This window comes from Candoia aspera, chromosome 4 (assembly GCF_035149785.1).
Source record: "Candoia aspera isolate rCanAsp1 chromosome 4, rCanAsp1.hap2, whole genome shotgun sequence".
Taxonomy (NCBI): domain Eukaryota; kingdom Metazoa; phylum Chordata; class Lepidosauria; order Squamata; family Boidae; genus Candoia; species Candoia aspera.
The window spans coordinates 46745642-46771528 of NC_086156.1; the positions used below are offsets into that span (position 1 = coordinate 46745642).

At 40.1% G+C, this 25887-nt stretch overlaps 1 protein-coding gene across 1 annotated transcript; it reads right to left on the bottom strand.

The window, feature by feature from the left end:
• Positions 1 to 972: 972 nt before the first annotated feature.
• Positions 973 to 22837, bottom strand: TGM4 (transglutaminase 4). Its single transcript, XM_063302039.1, has 15 exons — positions 22635 to 22837; positions 21988 to 22013; positions 19273 to 19449; positions 17519 to 17625; positions 15275 to 15404; positions 14066 to 14184; positions 12141 to 12248; positions 9857 to 10031; positions 8307 to 8445; positions 7140 to 7243; positions 5698 to 5949; positions 4961 to 5260; positions 4365 to 4534; positions 3595 to 3731; positions 973 to 2244 (listed from the first exon to the last, which is right to left on the bottom strand). Exons 1-15 carry the CDS (start codon positions 22835 to 22837, stop codon positions 2103 to 2105), a joined length of 2289 nt encoding a protein of 762 aa, XP_063158109.1. The 3' UTR covers positions 973 to 2102.
• Between the last annotated feature and the right edge of the window lie 3050 nt (positions 22838 to 25887).

The following is a 25887-nucleotide window of genomic DNA, read 5'->3' on the forward strand; positions in this document are numbered from 1 at the left end:
CCAATGTGGTATAGTCTTTGCTTGTAATCTCTATGTAATCTCTGAAGCAGGGTTTTTAATACACTTTTCTTCCCCTTTGGATGAGCTACAAGTAAGGCTGAAATGGTCTTCAGCTCCTCCAATCATATCTGAAAGGGATATCTGAAATCAAACTGAAGACTCCTAATTGATTTAAAACCTTTCCACATCCTTATGAGAAGAATGTGACAGTTTGGCTTTAATTAGTAAAGGGACTAATTTGAGAACTTGGAGAGAGCAACATACAAATGTGGGGATCTTCTCAAACTATGAGAACCCCTTCCTCACAAGGCATAACATAAAGCTTATTTTCAAAAAGACAAGAATTTCACAAACATAAATTTCCCCAGTCATATAGTCATTTTCTGTGTCTCACACTGCTTCTACCTAATTTATTAGGACTGTGGCAAAACCAGTAAGAAACTCCCCACCAGCCTGTTTCACTACATCCACCTGCTGTAGCATTTTTAATATAGTTACATGTATATGTGTTTTCCTTTTTGAAGGTTGTACAGGGGGGGCGGGGGAGCCCACCAAGTTTCTGAGACAAAGTCAGGATTGCCGAAGAACTTTCAGAATACTAGAGAACTTTCCAGATTTCCTATCAAATCCATCTAAATTGTGCTGTTTATGCATGCATTCTGCAAATGTCTACAATTTACTCTGCCTTTCTAAGCATGGAGAAATAAATGGAGCTGCCCAAATAATCAAGACCAGTGTTTCTCAACCTTGGCAGCTTAAAGTTGTGTTGGCTGGATGGGTAATTCTGGGAGTTGAAGTCCACACTTCTTCAAGCTGCCAAGGTTGAGAAACACTGATCTAGACATACCCAAATTTCCCAGTGCTGACTGGTCGGTTGCAAAGGACACCAGCACACCCACTTTAAAAATTATTACAAGGAGAGTAACAAAAGAAATAGCAGAAGCAGAAGAGATTGAGAAAACATGACTTTTATTGGATAGGAACTAGGAATTCATAACTAGGAATGGTAGAGAAAGCATATGAGATTATACTTTGAACTAGAAGACATAACTTAATTTTGGTGATATAATCATCTAAAGAACTTTTAGGAACTAATTTGTGCTTCATAGCAAACCCTATTCAGAGTCATAGAATATATATAATCCTACCTAAAACTGAATTGAGTTGGATCCAAAGTTAGTGATGCTTAGAGAAGAACTCTTGAAATCAATGTCAGTGTCACACTCCCCGATCAAATGTTCCCAGAACATCTAATTGGATTCGCATCTGTCTTCCAGCAACCCGTGTCAACCTGCGAGTCACCAGCAGGGAGGGGGAGCCAGGCTGGAGTGTGAATCATCTTGTTTGAGCTAGATGCTCCTTGCCCCAAGGTCATCTCGAGAGAAACTGTTCCAGCCATCTGGTGGCACGGGAAGGAGGGGTGCATACTTACGGGGGCAGTGGGGGGGAATTTGAAGTCTCTGTGATTTTTAAAATGTAGAAACGTGGGAAATGCCATTCACAACTTTTTCTCTGTCCTGAACACTTCGCTTCATTAAATAGATTTATAAGCAGCAGCTTATGAGTCGTAACTGAGTGAAAGCTCGAGTGTTCCAGTCATTACAGTCAGTTACATTAGTTGTGGGACTAAGCTTGAAGCCAGCCTAATATATCAAATATTGCCTAGCATATTCTAAATGAAAGAACATAAACTGATGCAGCTTTGTAACATATTGCATGTTAGCAATTAGGCCTACAAGGAGAAACAATCACAAAGTATACAATGACAAGAGAAGGCATAAACACTGACAGCATCACACAAGTCCTAAAAGAAAACCAACACAATTCCTTCTAAATTATTCCAACTCCAGATTACACATATTGTGGCTTTAGTAGTCATAAACTGTCAGAATGCTGCAAACATAAAAGCATATTTGAATAATCTCTATTAAATCTCCATTAGATAAAATCAAAATAGTGATCACCTGAAGCTACTTAAATTCTTTTAGCTTAACATTTATATCTGTATATAATCTTTTGGCCTACAATCAAGGCTGCAAGTAGAATCTATAGTCATAACATGTATCTCTAGTGACACCACCTGATAGTATTTGAGAATGCGCCTACTGGGTGATGGAAATTATCTTTTCCGCAGTTATTTCTTTTAGCTGGGTAGAATTCAGTTTGGCCACTATCTTCTTCAGTCCAGTCTTCCTTGGAGCACACACTATTTTGGATTTAAAGATTTTACCAGGTGCTATGTCCCTAAGAAAGAGAAGATAAAATGCATATTATACATAGCAGCTTTTGATTTAAGAGGTCCTCTGCGGAGAAACCTCCCACTCAAAATCTGTACCCAAGAAGTCCTTCTGCTGTAATCTATGAGTAGAATTGTAGCTAAACGTCAGTTCTTTGATATGTATCTCTCCTTCTTAACAGTAGGCATGATGTGGCACAAAAGCTCTATGTGATGCTTGCTTGTATTCCAAAAATGTTCTTTGGTATGCAGGGCATTAACTTTGCACCCATCTTCAACTCTCAAAAATAGTTCATATTTAGTGCTCTAAGTCTGTCTTCTTCTAAATTTAATATGTCATCCTAAATTAGAAGTTTAAGAAAAAGACATAAAGCAGCCACACAGTCCCAAAGAAAAAAATGTGGCTGCTTTAAAAAGTGGCAGGTAGATGCCTCCATATGCTCCAAAATGCCTATTTGGAATTTGCACTAATGTCTTATACCTCATAGGGGCCCACACATGACACCCCAAATTAGATGCTTCTTAGTGCCTTATTGAGAGCCAGTTTGGTGTAGTGGTTAAGGCATCAGGCTAGAAACTGGAAGACCATGAGTTCTAGTCCCACGTTAGACATGAAAACTGCTGGGTGACCTTGGGCCAGTCATGCTCTCTCAGCCCTAGAAAGGAGGCAATGGCAAACCGCTTCTGAAAAACCTTGCCAAGAAAACTGCAGGGACTTGTCCAGGCAGTCACTGAGAATCAGGCACGATTGAATGGATTAAAATAAGTGCTTTATTAGCAACCTGTGAGCATGTTCAGTTGTTGAAGTAGCAGCATTAATAACAACAACAGTGAGGTTGATGATGGTCATAAGCTACCATGGGACTGGTGTACCACATTTTAAAGCAAAGGAAAATAGCACACATTACCAGGTACAGAAAGAAGGGGTACTCTTAAGGTCAGTAAGTCCAGAAATCTAACTTTGCTTCAGTGTGCTATTCTTTGACAAAGGCCAGTTTGGTCTAATGGTCAAAGCAACGGACTAGAAACCAGGAGTCTGTGAGTTCTAGTCCCTCCTTTGGCATGAAAGCCGGCTGGGTGACCTTGGGCCAGTCACTCTGTCTCAGCCCAACTCACCTCACAGGGTTGTTGTTGTGGGGAAAATAGGAGGAGGAATGAGTATTAGGTATGTTCACTGCCTTGAGTTATTTATAAAAATAATGAAGGTGGGATATAAAATAAATAAAACAACTGTGGTTCAGAAGCAATGTATATTAATGTTTTATAAAGGTAAAGCTCTAAGATCAACCTCTACCAGACTTTATAGATTATAATTGGTAGCACCATACAACATCTTCTTTGAGCCACTTTCATCTTACCCTTGATCAAATACTTCCATCATAAAGATGCCTAGGCCTTCTACATACAGTTTGCAGTTTTCCAGTGGAATAGACAATGTATTCTTGAAGATAAATGCACAGATAAAATCTTGATTAACCTTTGCAGTTTCTGCCATCTAAGAAGGAACAAAGAATCACAGAAGAACAGATTCAGTTAAAGAAAATGCAGATGTGTATGAAATCAAGTACAATACAAAGATAGCAAGGAGAATATAATTATAGGGTTTTTTTTAATCAATTATATGAAGATGTTATGGCCCACTACTGGGCTGGATAAGGGTGGAGAGGAAATCCTTTCATCAACAGTTCAGGAGCCTAGACTGACTAACTGGATTTAGTATCACCCAAAGTTTGCATTGGGGTGCATGTTCAACCTCAGAGGCATTTTTTTTTAATCTAAGTCATAAGATGTAGAAAGCTGTCTTAATTCTACCCTGATGTAATCTAAATAGCAACCACCACCATATCTTATCTTTGAATAGCTGTTACTTTATCTTTTTGTCACAGAAGGTAGCAGACTGTAGCTGATCTCAAAAAAAAAAAATAAGCAGGATCAAATCTGGCTCATACTTGGCTGGTGATGATTGGGAAATCCTGTGGTTGTAGACTATACCAGGAAGTTAAAAAACATATCCCTGAAGAAGGCAGAAAGTAAGCATTTTCCTATTTGTTGCAAAGAAAACAATATAGATATGTCACTATAGTCATCAGTCATCTTTGAAGTAGATTTTACTTATTTAACTTCTTACCTCAATTTTGAGAGGTGGGTACTCAAAATTTAAAGTAAATTCTTTTGTGAGTTTTTCATTAGTTTCTTGAACTTCAGCAATAATATTGACTTTTATCAGAAGTTCATCCTCAATAGACATCATTGTTGGCATGTAAGCATCAGCTGTTATTTTCCAAGGTATTTGAATAACTGCACCAACACAGAAAAGAAACAGCTAGAGAGGGAGAAGAATTTCACAGAATAGAAGATGTACTCATTGTGTCCTTTATTTGGGTGGCTTTGTTGCGTTTTTAAGGAGATTGCCTTCTGCTTCTGAGGTGGAGAAAGCTGAAAAGAGTAAGACAATGAAGGCACAGCTCCTTATACTTCGCTATTTTCTACTTTCATATAGAAAATACTGCAAATAAAGAGCCTAGGAGAAAGTGAGGAGGAGGGAAAAGGCTGCAAAAAGGAAGCACAGTTCTAAATACGGTGTGTTTCTCATAGAAGGGAGCTCACTGGGACTGTAGACTTTAGCCCTCTTTGTACAAGAAGAGGGCAGCCACCATTGTAACGAGTAATAAACATCAAAGTAATAAACAAAAGCACTTGCTTTTGATACACACGCGCACACACCTGGTTTGCCTTCAGTCTGGACAATCTGCTTGACTGTTGAAAGGTTTGCATGCACTTTCCCAGTATATGATTCAAGTTGACAAGAGGCAGTAAGGCTGCTGGTCCAACTGCCCACAGATTCATTCTCTACAGTGACATTCAAATCAACTGGCTGTCCTGGCCACAAGGAATCTTTTCTCTCCACCCCAAGTTTCAGGTTAGCCTTCAGGGTAGGAGGTGGTACATATTCATAGCTTTGGCGTTTTGAAGACGGCAGGTAGGAAGAAGCAGTTTCCATAGCTTTCCTTTCCTCAGGAGTACCTCAAAAGCAGAAGAAAGAAAACAACCAATCCCAAGAGCAGGAAAAAACCTGAGTTCATCAGAAATATTTTCCACTGTCAGTTGCATGGTCAGAAACAAGGCACTCACTGTTAGTACTTTGATCAAAGTAATCCGTTTAAGAAATACCAGACAAATCCATATCCAAGAGTTGACTAATATTTAGAATGCCAGACTGAGGGCTCTTCCATGCATGACCAGTGGAACCAGTTAGCAGTGGAAGGGCTGCTCTTTATCAATTTGCCTTTCTGACAATTATGGCCGCATGATTTCTGAATTTTAAAATACAGGTTTGTTTTATTTATATGTTTACAGTGTAAGTACACACCTTGAAATCTGAAGTGGGTGCCATTAATAAACTAGATGGAAAAATAGAATTTCCCTGCTGATAAAAAATATCAAATACATCAGTTAGTTACCTTCCAGAAATTTGTATTGGGCAGTGATATCTTCACGAATGTTCTTCCCAACAGATTTAGTGCTGATGTTCAATCCTATTGCCTTGGTTTCTTCCCACAGCTTGACATATTCTTTTGTGTCCTCCCCATTATTTACACGCCAAAAGATCTTGTCTGCATTCACTTCAGCAAACACAAACTTAGAGTCATAGGGAAGGTAGACTTCTCCATTTTTGATGGCCTTGACTGGGCATGGGCCACACTGGTAAATCCCTACAGAGAAACATTAATTATTTTCCTATTGGTAGGCCCAACAGATGGCATTTCTATGTCTATCCAGAATTTCATGGCAAGCATACAATAGGTAGCGTTCAGTAAACTATAGTTTCCTAAAGTCCTCCACTTCCATTTGCTGGTCTTTGTGACCAGGAATTTTGTTATATTTATGAAAATACTTGGAATAAACAACTATCACAGATCTTCTGATGCTGACAAGCACTATACCAAAGTGAGCATTGTAGAAAAACATCATGTTTTCATTCATACGTAGGTTGCCATGTGATATCCCATTATTTGCATCACATAGATATAAGTGGTTTGTCCGTTGGTGAATGCTGTCAGAAACAATGGTGGCACTGTCAAGTATTCCCTTGAACTAAATCAGCTATATGAATTGTTTTACTGGGATCTAGGAATAATATTCCTGGCCTCATACTTGTCTTTCATCCCCTCTGCTACATTACATTCTTGACATTTGGTTTCAAAGTTGTCCTTCCCCCCCTTTTTACTCTGAATAATGAAAGAGTAGATAAATAATCCACATTTAGTCTGCATGTTCAATTCTGGCAGCTATGGTTGCAATTCCCAGCCTGATAGGTGGTCTCAGGAATGTTGTTCCCTCTCTACAGAAACTGTATTGCACAGGAGTTAACACAAGACCAAGAGAAGATTTCCACAACCGTGCTGAGCATGCTGGGTAAACCGAGGCCTACCTAAGAGTTTAGCCTATTGTACTCTGTCTTTTTTCACACCAAATGTGCAAAAGCTATGATGGGAATGCAGGAATTGAAAAGTAGAAGCCCTCCAGATGATGCTGAACTGCAACTCCCAGCATGAACAATGGTGAGATGCCACATGTTCTTCACCCCTGAGAACTATAGCAGTTCTGGATAGCATTTTTTTTCATGGGAACCAAGTCACTTAGATATGTCCTGCCTCATCCACTGTTTCCTGCACAATCCTTCCATAGTTTCTCTTTACTATCCCTGGTTATTTGTAAAACTAGAGTTAATAGCACATTTTATGCATATAAATAAAATGTGCACGATTTATCCAGAGTGTAACATATGCATTTATGTGGCATAAAATGTAGGAGATCAATTGTGAGAGGACAAAGTTAATAGATTTTAACTATAACCAAATGTTAACCTTCCATTTGCTTATGCATGTATCTGGAGTCCTACCTTGGCTCAATTCCTGAGGTGTGGCATCGATTGCCTGCCAGCCATCAAAGCCACCGGGCAAGTCTGGCCTTTTCATCCAGGCGTCATTCCATACGTGGAAGTTCCTACATGCAGGGAAGTTTTAGAGTTGCAAACAAACATAGAAAAGGATATCCATTTTGTTTAATTTGTAAAATAAACTGCAGAGGATGTTAAATTATGAACTGATGGAGACATCAATATATGCAATATAGCTACATGGACAGGCAACCTGTGCCTCCCAAATGCTGCTGAATTATAATTCCCAGTATTCCTTACCAGTAGCTCTACTAATTGACAGCCCTCAGACACTACACTCTTGCTTAGAACAGCTTTCCCCCCAGCTGATATCCTCCAGATGTGTTGGAAGTTACATGGGGTTTATAGCCCTTCCAATGAAAACTGTAACCCAGCACATCTGGACAGCACTAGATTGTAGTAGGCTGCAGCTCTGAGCAGAGGTTTTTCCCTGGTCTGATGACAAAATTGTTTTGAATTGGAGATACTTTGAATGAACCTGCTATGTAACAAGGTGTAGGCTTTCCTAAGCAGTTCCGAAAGAGAACGATGGGCTTCTTCAAAACCTGCACTGGTACCTGTGTGCCATAATGCCCAGGAAACTGGAAGAAGCATGAAGAGTGTTCTTCTGCTCAGGCTAGTGAGTTGGGGAAAGAATTCTGCCTCGCTGTTATTTGAAATGATCAGATTTTCAAAAAGTCTTATAATGTATAAAAGGGGCACTAAGAAGATACGTGCAAAATATACCTCCTTGTCCATAGGAAGGCAGCAAATGTTTATTCTAGCTGCACCTCATTCACCTAGAACACGAGCAAGTCTCCAGACCTTCATGAATAGCTTTTTGGGAAATGTAAGAAAGGGCAACAGATTAAAAAAAAAATAGTAGTGATTTTTGGACCCCAGAATTTTAATTGCCATTTCTGTTCAAAACCAAAAGTTGGATAATTGTTTTTAAGACTATGTATGAAGCAGAAAGTCTAACTGTGATTAATCCCTCATTCACCTTATATCTGCATAATACAAAGGCAAATCATATTCCGTGTTCTCAGTTTTTCCTTCTCCAGTTATTCTTCCTCATAAATGAAAATGTCAATAAAAAATAATTTGTTAATAATATATAGTGATGGTTACCAAACTGCGTCTGTCGTTAATGAATCTATTTTTCTTCCTTTCTCATCCAAGTAAATGTCCACTTTAAGGTTTTCCTCTGTATCATGAGCCGAAGCAAAATTTGTCACACTTCTGCACGGAATCCCCAGACAGCGCATAACTAAGACACAGAGAGAAAGGAGGCTGTTGGCTCTCACTTCTTTAGCTGCCTTACTGTCTTTAGCAACAACCACCGCTTATGACAACTCAGGATTTCAACTGTGTATGCGGACTGCTTTTTAAGGCATGGGTCACTGTACACAGGAAGCTCTACTTGAAGACATGTGACCTAACTAGAATAGCTACGGCGCCGGATGGACTTCGATGGTACTTTTAGATGATCTTCATATGGCAGAAGAATGTGCTAGATTAGACTAACTAAACTCTGTCTCTTAATGAAAGTTAAACCTGGAAAATACTCAGCTGCTTTTCAAAAGAAGTACATTTATATCCAGCGCTATGGTTTCTCTCTAGAGTGATTTTTCTTCCTTGAGTTCATTTTCTGCCAACTCTGATTTAGGTGCCATTGGAAATAGCAAGATAGTCCCTCTCTACAGAGTCTTCTCCTGTCCAAAGCTTATTTTCAATCTTATTCTTAAAACTTCTTGAACAATAAGGATGCATGTGACCCCAACAGCAATTTTATAAGACTATTTTAAGAAAATAACAAATGACTCCAGACTTTGGGGTCTTGGAAGATGTGCCTCACTAACTGTTTTATTTGATCCAGGATTTCAGGTTTAGCTCTTAATGGGAAAATAACTGGCCTGACACTCAGAAAATTGATTCCCCCCCCCCATAATAAAGTAATCTCGCTACTGGTGGCAGGTTTTTGCCGTTAAATTCAAAAGCAAATGTTTTATAGTTTATAGTAGCTTAACAAATAATCCATTAAGATAGCTATTGTGGTTTCAGCAGGTGGCAGCACTTGACTGGCTTCGTCTGGATTTGCAAGCTAAGCAGGGTTAGACCTAGTCACTACTTGGATGGGAAACAATCAGAGAATGGCACGGCTGGGATGTTAAAATAATATCACAGAATACAATGCAAACCACATCTGTACTGTTGCCAAGAAAATTGCATGGATATCTCCTTGAAGTTCTCAGGAATCATGTCCTACTCAAGGGTGTGTTTATTTCTTACAAGTATTATGAATGCTTTCTCTTGTGCAATCATTTACTCTTTTGAATTTATGATACTTTTAAAAATCTTACAATTGAAATCTGTGATTGAAATAATAAAGTTTGGCTGTCTGACTGATTAAGGTAAGAAGAGGTCTACCAAAGAGTCAACCTTGTCTATCTTCCTATCTCCAAGAATAGCCAGCCAGATGTTTCTTAGAAACCTACAATAAGATCATGAAGGCAGAATCCCTGTTGTCTTTCCTAGGATCTGGATCTCTAAAGCAGTTCATGGCGGTTTTGTTTATTTTCATAAATAAAAATAATTAATAAATGCATTCATGAAAATATGCGGGAAAGACAACGGGAAAATACGTGGATAATCATTCCACCTGGAGGATTACGTCTTACCTGTGGTAAGCACTCCAGAGAAAACCCAACACTGACCATACAAGATACTTTTTTGTGTTCTGTAATATTGCTGCAAAATTGGGACACTTCCTGTCCAGGCCAAAGGAGATGTACCACCAGAATAGTTTCCTGACCAGCTTGCAAGCAGAACTCCACGATCATCATGAGAATTAACCTAAGGAACAGTTGATGAAAACAAAGCCTCCCATTCCCCGTTGTGTTAAGAACATCCTGCAATGACTTATGGCCTCTTCTGGGCAAAAGGCACACTGCATTTTCAACCCCAAGAACCCAAGGCTGTCTTTATATAAATAAAAAGGGGATGCGCTGAAATTGTGAGCTATACACAAAAATCTCAAGGTCTGTGTGATGGGACCATATGATTCTAGTGACTGAATGACTCTACATCTCTTAGTAAACTTTGATAGTCATTGGATCTATGATCTCCATCCTTCCCCCAGTCATACATAATACTGAAAACAAATGGTACAGACCTGTGTCCTACCATTTGTCTTCACATTGCAGAAAAAGTTCTCATTATAAGAAATATTTCCAGATGATTTTCCCTTCATTTGAAGCCTTTTTGCTTAGTTTGACAAAGTACATTTCAGAACAGTATCTTATTGGTAGCAGACAACTGGCTACAAAATGAACTAGAAACCATTATGCTGTGGTCATGATGGGTGTACAGAATATAGTTTGTGTTGGAGAATAGATAGCAGAAAGAATGCATGGAGAGAAAAACACTGAAGTTAGGAATATAACTTTTGGAAAAAAAATATTCTTCAGGCTGATGCCTGTGTGAAAGAAAATAAATATAAGCTTTATTTAGGGAATAGCGTGGTTATAGGAAGTCCAGAGTTACTTAAGTCTGTTCACAGCTAAGAGCCTGTAGTGTGCTCTCCTCCATTATGGAGAGAGAACAAGGGCAGATCTGAATTTCCAGCTTTCTCCAGCACAAGCCACCATTTCTGGAAGGCAGGAATACATGATGTCATCTTCAGTTCACCTCCAGCCAACAGCTAATGTAAACTCCACCCGTGCTTTCTGGCTGCGTGTCAAAAGGAGTGTTTTCTGCCTTGTGGAGGCTCAGACTGGTTTGCATGCTGCACTTCCTTCCTTGTAAGCAACTTTCTGTACTCCTATTGACTTACTACAGTGAATGCTTCCTCCATTCTGGTCACTAATTGCTGTTCTCCACTGCCATATTTTTAACAAGTTCACTAATGGAAGGTGGAAAAACTGGTCTTTTTTTTTTTTGATGGAACAATGCAGTGATGGACCAATCTCCTCCTCCTCCTCCTATTTTAACCAGGTGAGATTGACAAGAATTGTGCTACTTTCCCCTTCAAGCTCAAGTAATAGAAAAAAATGGTAAACTGTGGTGTTTTCCTTTCTTTCTCTTATTAGGTTAGGAGAAGTAGAAAAACAGGAGAATTCAAGAAACAGGGGCTGGGGTCAACACAGTTCAGACTGAACATTAAGGCATCACGGTGGCCGAAGCAAAGGAAATCTAGAAAGGACTTATTAGAGTGGCTTCATTTTCAGCCAGTTTACATGCAGCTGAAGGCTGTAGTGTGGACAAGACTCGAGTCACATAAGAACTGAAACAGCACAGATTGGAGATAGAAGAGGAAGAGAACTGACCTGTAAGAAAAAGTAAGTGACAAAAGTACTTAGAATAATCAAAGGAGGCATGTTACATAGAGGCATGCATGATAAGTATTTTAGATAAGGAAGATGGGTAAATACGCAAAAGCCACTGCTACCTATTTCTCTCTCTATTGTCTCTGGAGGTCAATAGGTATATGGGTGTGCAGAAAGCCAGTGCATGCAAAGTTAGTCCAACAGTCTGAAGGTATATACTGTATCAAGAGTGGGACATACTTTATGCATGTGGCCTGAACATGCATTATTTTAAAGGTTTTTTTCCCCATGGATTTTTGGGAACTGTAGTGTTCCACTACAGGTTTTATGTTTTTCCCACTTCAAAGTAACAAGAAAGCATATCACCAATTTTGATAATTGTGATAGGAGAGGGCGCCCGGGACCATAAAACTGTTACTTGGGTGCTGCTTGCAGATATTTTGGACTTCAACTCTAGGCCCCAGCTAACATGGCCATAGGCAAGTGAATCCAAGAGTCGTAGGCTAACATATCTGCTGGGCACTAAGTGGTACACTTCTGGGCTAAGGCTCAGATAAATGAGAAGATTAGTTTCACTGATTTCTGTTGCTTGATTTACAGGATACAAATTGGTGTCAAAGCATTTTTGATAACATACCAAAGCTGACATAGCCCTGGAGATGATCACTGGATCTCTTTTAGCACTCAGCTTGAGTTTGCTCTTGTCCAGAAGGTACATGCAGCAATCCAAAATATCTTCCTCAAACTGTTTTGCAGTACAAAGCAAAGTGTGATTATTTGATGTTACTCAGTGTTGGAAAAATAATTTCTTAACGCAACCCAGAGCAGCTTCACAAGAGTTTCAAATGTGAAATCTGCTCTGCTGACTTCCAGTAAAAAGTGGTTCAATAAAATGATTGTTATTGTTCCACAATGAATAATATTTAATTATATCACATCTTAGTCTTTTCTAAGGTAAATCCTGATCACTGTAGAAATCATTTTATATCTTCATGATATATTGAAAAGACTCTTTCTTAATGCACAAAACATATAATGTTACAAAGTTTCCTGTAAATCATACTTGACATCTAGTGACATCATGATCATATCCATTTATAATTTTCTTAGCACTGTAACAATTGTGGTCAGACCAAAGAGCTTTTGTGGGAAACAACTGTGACAGCAGACAAGTGAAATGGCATTTAAGAAATGTTCCAAGAGACTGGGAAAGGAAAATAGCTGTTCTTTTCTACTTCCTGTTGCCTTTTCCATTCCAATCTATATTCCTGACCAGAATTCCAATGTTCTATGGTCATTGTTTTTCCAGTCACTTAAGTAGAAGGATTTTATGCCCTGAACTTTCTTCTTCAAGTGACTGAAAAAGTGATGAAATGGACTGATTTGGCGGGGTGGGGGGGAAACCAGGGTGTCAGCCTCTCAATATGGGCCAGGTCGGGAAACAGATACTGCAATGATTACAGGAATTCTACTTTATTGTATAATAAAAGAATCTTGAAAGCCTGCTAGAGTTTCCCTCTGCTGTCTCTTATATCAAACAGAATCAAGGCGGGGTTATTTTGAGTTTCTTTCTCATGCTTCCCCCTTTCCCCAGATTGAATTGTCATTTTTCCTTCCTTAACAGATTTGCATTTCTTCAAGCTTGTATTTACATTCTTCTACACAGGGAACTATAGATAGCTCAGGGAAATAAAAATAGTAATTTAAAAAACCACACAGAGACATTTTTTTCTGGGCTTTGAATTGGCAACCTTCTATTTACAAGGCAAGTGTTATAACTGTTGTGCTATTATAGCACTATTAATAAAAAACATCAGGACCATGGTAACCACTGATTTCGTTGAAGGGGTGTTCCTGATTTTGCAAAGTAGCCAATGAATTGCTGGGATCAGCCTGTAATCAAAAAAGTAGTCCAGCTGAAGCAGACAGGATCACTTGTGGCAGTATAAAGGGAGAGAAATTTCTTTAAAACTGCAAGAGGGAAGTGCCTTAGAGGTCACATTTGTGATAGGAAGAGAGTGAGTTCAAAGTAACATTGTCTGTTCCTGCCCTCCAAAAATAGCTGCTGGCCCATTCTGACAATGGGACAGCTGGACAGTTCAGATAAGCCCTTAGTCAGTGTGGTTAACATATCACACGAACCCAGACAATTGAGCTGAATAGACCATAATTTAATAAACCATAGGTAAGCCTGATTACCTAGTTTTGATGAAGAAATTGTGGCTTGAAATAATGCGAAATGTTCATTTGATTATCTTTCCACTTTTGTTTCTGCCATATTATTTTACATTCACCTTTCTCTGAATGAATGATTGTGTTGTATTATATTACGTTACAGAAAAGGAGGGCAATTGCTTAATGGTAGAACACACTGGTTGCTTATGGAAGGTCTCACTTTCAGTCTCCATTCTCTCCAGAAAGGGTTAGAAATACTCCTGTCTATAATTATGGAGAATAACAGCTGGTCAGTACCAGAGTAGACAATACTGGACTGGTTGAACCTGACTCACTTAAAGGAACCTTCTTATGTTGTTCACTTGAGAGAAAGGCGTTCTCTCTTACCTGCCCAAAATTCCATGGTCTTCCATAAATATTTGCTTCTGATCCAACATAAATATAGCCAGTATCACTGAGGATATACTCGGCTCTTTCACCATCATTCAGCATGAAAACAGAATCCGCTAAAGCAAACATATAAGCATATTACATTTAGGAGGCCAAGACCTGGTACAATGAAAATACCCAGCAGTGCCACCAACAATATGAGGGAGAAGGAGGTCAATCTGTTTTCCTCACAGTTTTGAAGCCGTATTGGATAATGCCCTGAATGTCTGGTTGGGGAACAGCACACTTGGAGTTGGACACCAGAAATAGTGGCTGTTGGTCTCCAAAATAATCTGGTGGATATTCAGATAAACAGACTGATAGATTTCAGTTCACAGCCTTTCTGATTATTAATATGTGCTAGGCTTTCTCATTCCAGCTATAGGTACCCAGGAATTATCTCACATTACAAAAAGATTCAGTATTCAATTAAGGTTTTTCTTGAAAATCTGTACTTGTTTGTTGGATAAAATTTGTCTCTCTGGGGTTCATTGTATCCATATCTTATAAGAACTTAAGAACAGCCCTGTTGAATCAGACTAAGGCTCATCTAAAGTCAGCATTTGTTTCTCACAGTGGCCAACCACTGTGGCCTTCCAGGACCTGTAGAGGCTGTGGCCAGGAGAGCCTCAGCTCAACTTTGGATGGTGCACCAGCTACAGCTCTATCTGGGGCAGGAAGACCTTACTGCAATGGCTCGTGCCCTTGTCACAACCTGTTTGTTATTGCCACTGTAATGAACTTTACTTGGAACCGCCTTTAACAACCATTTGGGAGCTGCAAATGGTCCAGAACATTCTTTAGGGAATTCTGGGGACAGGGATGAGGGTGAGGACAGGAAGTCCTACTTCTTGATTGCAGTGCCCATCCTTTGGAATGGCCTCCTGGTTAAAATTAAATTGGCTCACTCCTTACCTGCCTTCTGCAAAGTGCTTATAGCAGAGCTCTTTAGTAGAGCATTACACAACTAATGTTTATTGTTATTTTAATGTTGTTGTTCTACTGTTTTATTTTTAAATTTTAAATGTTAACTGTGGGTGTTTTAATTATATACAATTGTCTACAATCTATGAAGAACTGGGAATTCTTAACTGAATTACAGCTGGATATAATAAATAAATAAACAACAGTGATAGATTTTAAGCCATTCTAGTTTGTCTTAATTACCTTGACACCAAGCATTGAACAAAACATAGATAAAATTTTTAGCAGGACTATAAATATTAGATCCTGTGTCCACCTTCAGAAGATATTTTCCAATGATCGCATCAGCTGGGCTGGTTATAGCTATTATGCACTACAAGAAGAACAAGGTTGTTAGAGCATTACAAAATTCTGTATGGTAAATATCCAGATGCTGCAAGAAGATGTGCATTGAGAAGGTGTGCTGTGTGCACATAGCTGTGTATGAATAGGAGTTGGTGGGGAAGCATGGGCATTGATTAGAGAATGAATGGGTGACCTTTTTTTTTTTCTCTTGTTCCACCATTGGCATGTGGCTTCTTGTAATGGTATGTGGGAATGATCTTGGGAGACAGGAGGAAGGTCTGCAGCCTAGGCGATGGTCTGACAAGAGGCAGCTCAGTCTGCAGGTGAGGGGAAAAGCATGGGAAGCATTTCAGAAGGTTAAGAAGACCTTCTGGAATGCTTCCCATGCTTTTCCCTTTTTTCCTGTTTCCCAAGATCATTCCCACATACCATTACACTTCTGCAAGGTTGAATGAGAATGAATGTGTCCTCAGGTGATAAAAGATTCTGCATTCCTGCTCTAGTAGTTGCATAAAATAGATGCAAACACATTTGCCTGGCTCTGAGAAGCAATACATTAGAACTGTGCAGCTATAATATAAGAGCCAGTTTGGTCTAGTGGTTAAGGCGCTGGGCTAGAAACCAGGAAACTGTGAGTTCTAGTCCTACCTTAGGCATGAAAGCCTAAGGGTGACCTTGGGCCAGTCACTCTCTCTCAGCCCAACCTACCTCACAGGGATGTTGTTGTGGGGAAAAGAGGAGGAGGAAAGAGTATTAGGTATGTTCGCTGCCTTGAGTTATTTATAAAAATAATAAAGGCGGGATAGGAAATTAAAAAAAAAAATAAATATTCAGATTCAGTCTTCAACAGGTGCTTTGGATCATCCAGGAGTTTGAATGTAGCACCTATCCACAACTCTTGGAAGTGGCCACATGATCCTTGGAAAATGCGCATCTACTTTAAGGCATGGCAAACATTTGTGCTCCCATGGTTCCAAAGAATCTGTTCCAAAAATCTGAAATGCTACTTGGCCCTAATACACAATCTTCCTTCTGGGCATCCTGCACAGGAAAAGCAAGAAATGGTATATGAAAGTTAGAAGGCTACTTGAGGGTGGACTGCGGGGGAATGGCACATGAACTAAAAAGTGATGCATAAAAGATCTGGACTCAGAATGCTACACCTACTATTTCAGAATATATATGCATTATTCCTCAAGCAGGTAACTAGAACAAAGGGAGAGAGGAAGCAGGAATCCTTGCCCACCGATAGAGAGAAGCAAGATGTCGCTTCACTATTTCATGTAAATTTCTGCATCAGGGTCTCTGATGCTAAACTCCTCATGTCTGAAAATAAAATCTCCCCTTGTTTGAAGATTCCTGCATTTTTAAAATGGTCACTGATCAATCCCCAGTCATATAGTGACACTTCTCATAAGGAGTGAGTTCATCAAGGATCAATATCCTAATGAAACAACTCTGGAGAGTCAAGTTCATTTCCAAGAGATTAAACAATAGTGAAAGCTTGTTGACACATTACATTTCTTACCCAGCTATTCAAAGCAGAATGTTCTGTAGTTCTGAGCACTGAGCACTGATGGTGTTACCTAGCTGGGTAATAAAATGTCTGCAAGCAAACAACCAAGCTCAGGGAGCACCAAGGACTCCACAGTTCAACCCCATTCTCTTCTATTGGAAAGTTCTGTATCTAAATTGCTTATATTCAGTTTCAAAGGTAATTGTCTCCTATCATTCTTTTCATCATTCCTCCTTTTCTCTTTTCTCACCATAACAGCTATGTATACATACTATTTCTTTTATAAGATTCCACTCAATGCATTTGATGAAGTGTATTTTGATCTACAAAAGCTTATCTGGTAACAAATGTGTTAATATTTAAGGGGCCATTTTCTGTTGTTTTTGCTTGCTGCATAAAACTAACAACAACTTTACCTGTTTGAGATTGCTAAAGTTGTAAATATAACATGCCAAACTAGACTGCTCCACCCTGGTGTCTTGTGGATGTGCTGAGTTTACAATTCATAGTTTTTTCTCAATACAATCTAACATCCTCTGGAAATTGTGGTCTAGTGTATCTGGAAAAAGTTGAGAAAGACAGCTCTAACTGGACATTTCAATGAAGAATATCCCAAAACTTTATACCTCCTTCCCATTTGTTTGACAGATGCTGGCATGCCATGGTTCCGCATCCTGTTGTGCCCTTGTATTCAGGGTTATGAAGGTCCCATTAGATGGCATTGGTGCTTCACCTAGAAAAGCACAAATTCATTGAGAGTAATATTAATAAACGTGTATGGTAGGGCAGCAACCTTTGTATTCTATCTCCAGCTTTGATAGATACTACTACCACTGGAATAAAATTGTATCAACAGTACCATTACAGCAGGATTGTGGGACAGATGTCTAGGGTCCCAGCCAAGAGAATGAACTTGAAGATTTCTAAACACGAGAAGGCTGGCTTAACACATTTTAAAGTAAATGAATGCACATCACCAACTAAACAGGGCATTGGGATGAAACATCCAAGGGACTAAAATAATTAGAACTACATACAGTACATATGCTGAACAGCCTGCTAATTACCACATAACCTAAGCAGTTATATTTAGTTTCTTTACTGCAGAGAGATAAGAAACTGTGCAAGATTGGCTGTGTTAGCTCCAATATAATTTAGGCAGTAAGAGTGCACCTGAAGTTTGATGTAGTCCTGTATACTGTAAATCATCTTTTAACAAAATACCATTTTTGGAGCCACTATGATATGAAAGAAAAAGATCAGCATTATGCCGAAAGAACAGGATGGCTTGAGAAACATGATATTGTTTAATAGCTTAAACACCAGGAACACAATCACTGCTTGGATGGGGAAACTATTTGGGAGGCCCATGGATTAGCTGAAGGAAGATGGGATGTTAACATAAAATGCAAGAAAGAGCCCCCATTTCCACAGTTCCTGTTCTTTAATTCCTCTTTCCCTTTCTTTCTCTTGTCATAGGGGCAGGGAAGTCACTTATGTCCCTGAGAAGTTGCTGAGTTGCAGCTCCAGGAGTCCTGTCTAATCATGGCCCATGAATCTAGGAGGTGGAGATCAGCAATCGCTTCAGACCCACTACCCTGCTCTTTTCCATTTGGTTGGCGCCTTGTGGCATCCAGGCCACAGCAGCTGCCTTTAACAAAGGTGGAACTGCCTTTGTGGATCAGAGCAGTTGGCTGGAAAAGCAGTTGCAGCACTGGTACATGTTAGACACAATGGAGTTAATTTTTTTGAGTATTGGGATGTGCACAAGTGGAATATCAACTGTGTGGAAAGTCTTCCACAAGGTTGATAACTCTCCTGAGAAACAAAACAAAGCAAGTCCTTTGGCTGCTAGCTAAGCTCTGCTCTGTCCAGCAGCCAAAGCAGAAATGTCTATGGAGGCGCTGAGCCCTGCAGCTGAATGGGAGAGGACAGTCCCACAGCAGGCCAGTTGGAGTCCTGCCAACCCCCAGTTTCCCTTAGGCTTATCCTCCAAGTGACACAGACTCTTCATATTTTATTTTATTTTATTTATTACTCAAATTTTGTTACCAGCCATCTCCCCCAAAAGATATAGACAGCTTGTTCCATTTTTCAATAGAAAACACTAGTTTCATGCTGGATTCTGGCTTCAGCCTACCTTAGTAGCCAGCCAGCCCAAAGATGAAAACTCAGTTGTGAATGCATGTCCTAAAAAAACTGTAAATAGCCCATCTTAGCACCAGGACAAGGAGTGTGTGTGGAATAAACCAATTAGCCAGTCTGACAAGTAAACCTTCCATACATCCCTTTCAGTATATTATTGCAGATTATGTGTTTACATCAACACATGGGTTTCTTGACATCTTTTGATGGGAGAAGTAGTGACATGTGTACTTACCAATGCTCAGCAGCAGATTGACTTTGTCATTCTCTTGCAGCTCCCTGCTAAATGTCACTTTTAGCTGAAATTCCTCCCCACGTCTCACAATTAGGCTACTATGGGTATAGTCATTGGTATGATGAAGACGGCTGTTGTCATCTCTGAGAAAATCAACACCGACAGCTTTCAGATCTCCTGCAAATAACAAAGAAATGCTTACCCTTTAGTTTTTCAATTGACTTTACTGCCTTTTCCCTCCTTGCCCCAAAACACAGCACAAACATGCCCTGACAAAATGTATTTTCTGCTATGCTCCTATGATTTTGCTTTCATTTGTTCCCAGCCTTTGAATGAGACCGGCATTAAGAATCCTTAGCTATAGTGAATATATTAGTAATATAAGTAAGTATATTTTCCTCCTTATTCCATACTTTGATTCACATTTTATTCATATTTACTGAATGAGAATATGATTGTTCCCTGTTATGTTTAATAATTTTCCTCCCCTAACATATTTGAATTACACAGCAAGTTGTACAGGGGCTCTGGAAACCACAGCCAAAGCTGTGGGTGGCCTCTAGTTCTGTGCCCACTTCTCCAGGGACTGATGTTGGCATTTTTTCCTTCTCAGTTGCTTTCTTTTTGCAAAGTACAGCATTTTCCCATCCATCCTTTTGAGAATATGCCGTGTGGCCTTCAGCTGCATGAATACATGAAAGAATCTGAAATCTGACAACATGGATGTGTTGTGGATGAAAGTTCCCACTCTCAATGAGTTAAATGGGGTTTAAGGAGCTCCATTCAATTCTTGAGAGAATCATTCTTCTCCTAAAAGGCAGAGGTTGTAGCAGAGATTCTTCTGGACCTGACTTCATCACTAGAAGCCCATGTTGCCTCATGAGAATAATCCAACTATGACAACTTCTGAGTTAAGTTTAGTTCTTCCAACTGAATTATCATTACTTTTTCCAAGTTGGTATCTTCCACTGACATCCAACCAATATAGCCAATGAGAGCAAAAAGCAAATTTACATTAGAAACAAAAATCTAGAAAAAAATGTTCTTCCTAGTCAAGTGTAAATGTTCTTGGTAACAATAAAGAAATGAGTGGGAGGGTCAAATCTATCTCAGTGATAAGTAAACATTATTTTACTCTTCTCCTTTATCATTTTAAACTATATCTGCAAGGATTTTTGGCCCCAGAGTAATTTTTCCAGTTATTTTTCTCTTGACAGAGCTTTCCTTTAGATATTTATGTAGAATTATTTTTCTTAGCATGTAGGATTATATGAATCTCCAACCTCCTATTGCAGGAATGTTATGTAAATTAGACCGCCACCAGATCCTGAGCTCGTAAAGACAGAACAAGTCAAGCAGAGGGAGACAAGGCTGGTGAGACCATGTGCTTAGAGATGGTTTCCCATAGTGTGTGGGGGGTCATCCCTCCTGTCATTCAGCTCTCCTGGCAATGGTGGGGGGAGGCAGTGCCCTACTTTGTGCTTAGTGCCTGGCACTTCTGGGCTGGCATCACCAGATCCTTTTAATTGTGCTGCGCTGCTGCTCCTTTGCACAACTAAGTGCACTGCCTTCCACATCCAGCCAAAAGTTGAGCAGAAAGGCATCCCATTCTTTGCAGGGGGCCAAAGTGGACAATGCTCTTTTCCCATTGCAAGGAGTAAAAAATGACAGATTGCTCTCCTATGCTTACCAAGAAAATTAACAACTTAATTGGCTTGATAGCACCCATGCCCTACTGCTACAGCTCCCTCAAGCATTACAAATGTTGAGATCTGTATGTCCGAATGGCAATTGCCAGCATTATTTTTTCTTCTTTCAAATGCAGAGGGAACTATCAGCATACCTCTGAAAGTGTAACATTTACTACAGTCTTAAAATATATCTGTTCCCATGACATCGCCTAGGGTCAGGCCCACCCCACTATGTACTGCTGTCTTGACAACAGCTCCTTGCTTTGTATTAAACAAAAGGAGCTGTCACCATAAAGCACATATTTATTGTATTTTGTAATTAGGTGGCTACACTCTGCCTTTCAGAATGGGAAGGAACAATGTAATTCTCTAGAGGTCATTTAACTGCAGCTCCCAGAAACCCGAAGAAAATGATGTTGTGCTTAATTTGAGCACAAGTTAAAATGCTGAGTTTCTTTCTCAAGGAAACGAAAGGGAATGTTTATTCTTAATTGTTGTCTTTGGTGGCTGGAAAATAAATGAAATTTGCTTGAATTAGTCAATTTTTGGTATGTGCATGTATTATGAAGTATAAAAAATAAAAAACTATAATTAAAGGGTTTATTTAAGAAAAAGGAATATACGCTAAGTTCAGGAACCTTAACCATGAGCAGGACAAAAGATAGGAAACAGGAAATAACACTGGAAAAGACCTTCGTTAAAGTTAGGTAGGTAGGTAGGTAAAATTTAGGCCAATTGGTAGCAACTGATCATAGCAATACCCAGTGTTAAGCCTTAGTTTTAAGCAATGCATCAGCATCATTGAAGGGTTTGTCAATTAGCCACAGACCCTAAAATGGAATCAGTCACAAACCTGGAAATTAAAATGTGCTTGTATCAGATTTTTAACTACACGATTGATCTGTCTGTCTGTCTGATCTATATTTAGATTGTTTATATCTATCCCACAGAATCATCTGTGAATAGAATTGCTCCATTTTAGTTTTGTTCATATCATATTTCTTCTGTAGAGGAATTCCCTCACCTAACCTGCTTTTAATCTCATCTCCTCTATGGTAATGAGAAAAACATGTCATTTCACCAACGCAAATGTATTTGATCTGCTAATAGGCAAAGATCATGACATAATCAGGGGAAACCATACCAGATTTACAGGTGCCATTTCCTTAACTGATCCACTATTCATTTACTTACTTAGTTGGCAGCTTATACAGAAAAAGGAAATTTCTTTCTTTCCAGCTCTGCTGTGTGGAGAAAATGACTGTATTTCATTTTTTATTTATTTGTAAGTCTTCTATCCTGTAACAGTCAAATGACTTGGGCAGCTTACAGGCGATATAATCAAAAATTAAAACATCCACTGTGAAGTTAAAACCAATCAAAACCATCATAACAATAACCACATTAGCCCCTACATAAAACACACACACACACACAAAGAATAAACAACAAACAAAAGACAAGATGGCCTCAGGTAGAGTTAAGGAACACCCTCCAAAACAACTCAGTTTTTAAAAGTTTTCAAAAAACAGACAAGCCAGCCTAGTCTCCATTACAGGCTGTTCCACAGAAAAGTAGCACCGTTTAGCCTCTTTCTCTATTTCTATTTCTCTCTCGCTCACACACACAAGCTCTTGGAAATGCGAGATTACAAAAAATTTCTCCCTGTACTTTCCCGACTTTGGTGACTTCTGCACTGCAGCCTTCAGTGTTTGTCGTAAATCAGCTAAAAATGAAGCCAGCTTAAAAATCCTCTTCCAGATTTCAACCTCTTCCTCCACTTTGGCCAGTGATGGGCAGACATTCTGTCCAGGCTCTGAGTAACATGGCCTCTGACTGATAGATTCCCCTGCTTCTTTTTCCTTCCCACCCATGCCAGAAAGCTTGTGTCAACTGCTTTCCTTTTGGTGGGCAGGCCTTTTGAAAACTAGGAGGGTGGGGAAGAGAGCAGTTTTACAGTCCTTCCTGTCCCTTGAGCTAGAAGGGAAAATTTGGCAGAACTCATGTCAATTTCACCCAGCAGGAAAAACCACCAAAGAACGCCACCAGCTTTTCCTGCTTGACCAGTGCATCTGTTAAAAAAAAGCACAAAAATGGAAAAGATCCAGCCTTTCATGACAGGCAGTTAGAAGCCAAATACAAAATGGGTGGAGGGAGAAAAATGCCATTTTTTACGCAAAGCAAGAAAAGCTGGGTGGGGTCACCTTCCCTACAGATGATACCATCCATTCCTACCCCTCAAAATGGTAGCTGACCTATTCTCCCACAGTGGCAAGCAGGAAATGCAGCCTTCCATGCTGGCTGGGGAATTCTGGGAATTGAAGTCCACACATCTTAAAGTTGCCAGAGTTGAGAAACACTGATCTTGTCATTTTCGATTTTAATTTCTATCAGCCCCAGCCAGCAAAGGATTGCTGGGCACCACAGCATAAAACATTTGAGCTTGGGGTTGAACTGTGGAGTCCTTGGTGCTCCCTGAGCTTGGTTGTTTGCTTGCAGTCATTTTATTACCCAGCTAGGTAACACCATCAGTGCTCAGAACTACAGAACATTCTGCTTTGAATAGCTGGGTAACAAATGTAATGTGTCAACATGAGCAAGTTCTTCCTTCAAAACAGAAGCTGTATTCATATGACACAGGCACGTAATTATCAGGAACAATAGTTTGCGCTTTATTTTTTCAATACCTGACATGCTGAGCAATAATTTAACACAGTCTGTATTTGCAGTTCCCCAGGCTAAAATGGGACGCGGTGGCACTGCGGGTTAAACCGCTGAGCTGTCGATCGGAAGGTCGGCGGTTCGAAACCGCGCAGCGGGGTGAGCTCCCGTTGCTCGTCCCAGCTCCTGCACACCAAGCAGTTCGAAAACATGCAAATGTGAGTAGATTAATTGGTACCGCTTCGGCGGGAAGGTAACGGCGTTCCGTGAGTCATGCTGGCCACATGACCCGGAAGTGTCCTATGGACAACGCCGGCTCCAAGGCTTTGAAACGGAGATGAGCACCGCCCCCTAGAGTCGGACACGACTGGACTTTACGTCAAGGGAAACCTTTACCTTTACCTTTAGGCTAAAATACAATCAGGTCATTTGTGGCTGAGTGTACCATGCCAACACAACCAGGGTGGAGGGGAAGCATATTTAAGGCAGGGATGATGGGAAGTGAATCTTCATAATGATTCTGTTTCTTTCATTGCTGGCAGGTTTGATATGGTAACTGCAGATAGCCAAGGCATGCAAAATGTGGGCCTCCAACTATGTTGGCTTACTGGTCAACAGGTTGTTGTTTATTCGTTTAGTCGCTTCCAACTCTTCGTGACTTCATGGACCAGCCCACGCCAGAGCTTCCTGTCAGTCGTCAACACCCCCAGCTCCCCCAGGGATGAGTCCGTCACCTCTAGAATATCATCCATCCACCTTGCCCTTGGTCGGCCCCTCTTCCTTTTGCCCTCCACTCTCCCTAGCATCAGCATCTTCTCCAGGGTGTCCTGTCTTCTCATTATGTGGCCAAAGTACTTCAGTTTTGCCTTTAATATCATTCCCTCAAGTGAGCAGTCTGGCTTTATTTCCTGGAGGATGGACTGGTTTGATCTTCTTGCAGTCCAAGGCACTCTCAGAATTTTCCTCCAACACCACAGTTCAAAAGCATCGATCTTCCTTCTCTCAGCCTTCCTTATGGTCCAGCTCTCGCAGCCATATGTTACTACGGGGAACACCATTGCTTTAAGTATGCAGACCTTTGTTGTCAGTGTGATGTCTCTGCTCTTAACTATTTTATCGAGATTGGTCATTGCTCTTCTCCCAAGGATTAAGCGTCTTCTGATTTCCTGACTGCAGTCAGCATCTGCAGTAATCTTCCCACCTAGAAATACAAAGTCTTTCACTGCTTCTACATTTTCTCTATTTGCCAGTTCTCAATCAAGCTGGTTGCCATAATCTTGGTTTTTTTCAGGTTTAGCTGCAAGCCAGCGTTTGCACTTCTTCTTTCACCTTCATCATAAGGCTCCTCAGTTCCTCTTCGCTTTCAGCCATCAAAGTGGTATCATCTGCATATCTGAGATTGTTAATGTTTCTTCCAGCAATTTTGAACTAGTTGAACTCATCCTCTGTTCCTCCCCAGTAGCATTTTGACCATCTTCCGACCTGGGGGTCTCATCTTCCGATGGTATACCGACATATCTCTGGTTGTACTGATCCATTTAGTTTTCACGGCAAGAATACTGGGGTGGGTTGCCATTACCTTCCCCGGGGATCGCATTTAGTCTGACCTCTCTGTCATGACCCTCCCGTCTTGGGTGGCCCTTCACGGTTTAGCTCATGGCATCACTGAGGTGCTCAAGCTCCAGCACCACGACAAGGTAACGGTCAAGAGGTGGGGCAGCATAAAGTGTGGAAGCAGCAACAATGGCAGTGGGTCCCCAAACCATCTATCAGGCCATGGGGTGGGTTAGAGGGAAGAAAGTGTGCTGATTCAGCTATTAGATGTCAGTGATGGAGATACAGACTTCAGTGCTGTTGGGCCAAGTATTTTCTTTGCAAAGTAAATTCAATTGCTGTAATGAGGCAATGAAACTCAAAGTCAGAAGGCTCCTTGGATTTCGTAAGACCCATGTCACAGAGCCTATCCCTCTTGAGAACTGTGAAAATATATTGCAGTTTACTAGTCACTAAGACTTAAACTATCTGCAGCCAGATATTTTTAATTAAGCGTTCTTTCACAAGATTGTAAATCTTTAAATCCCAAGACTTACTTTCAGGGCATAAGCTTCATTGAACAAAGTGCTACTTCCAAACCATTATTCATTGGATAGTACTGCAAGTTTATGCTTTAGGAAATTTCCTTCAGGAACTCCTGAATCAGAATGAACTACTGTGTGATGAAACCCTCCCCCCAGAGTCAGAAAGAGTCCACTCCCTGCAGCCT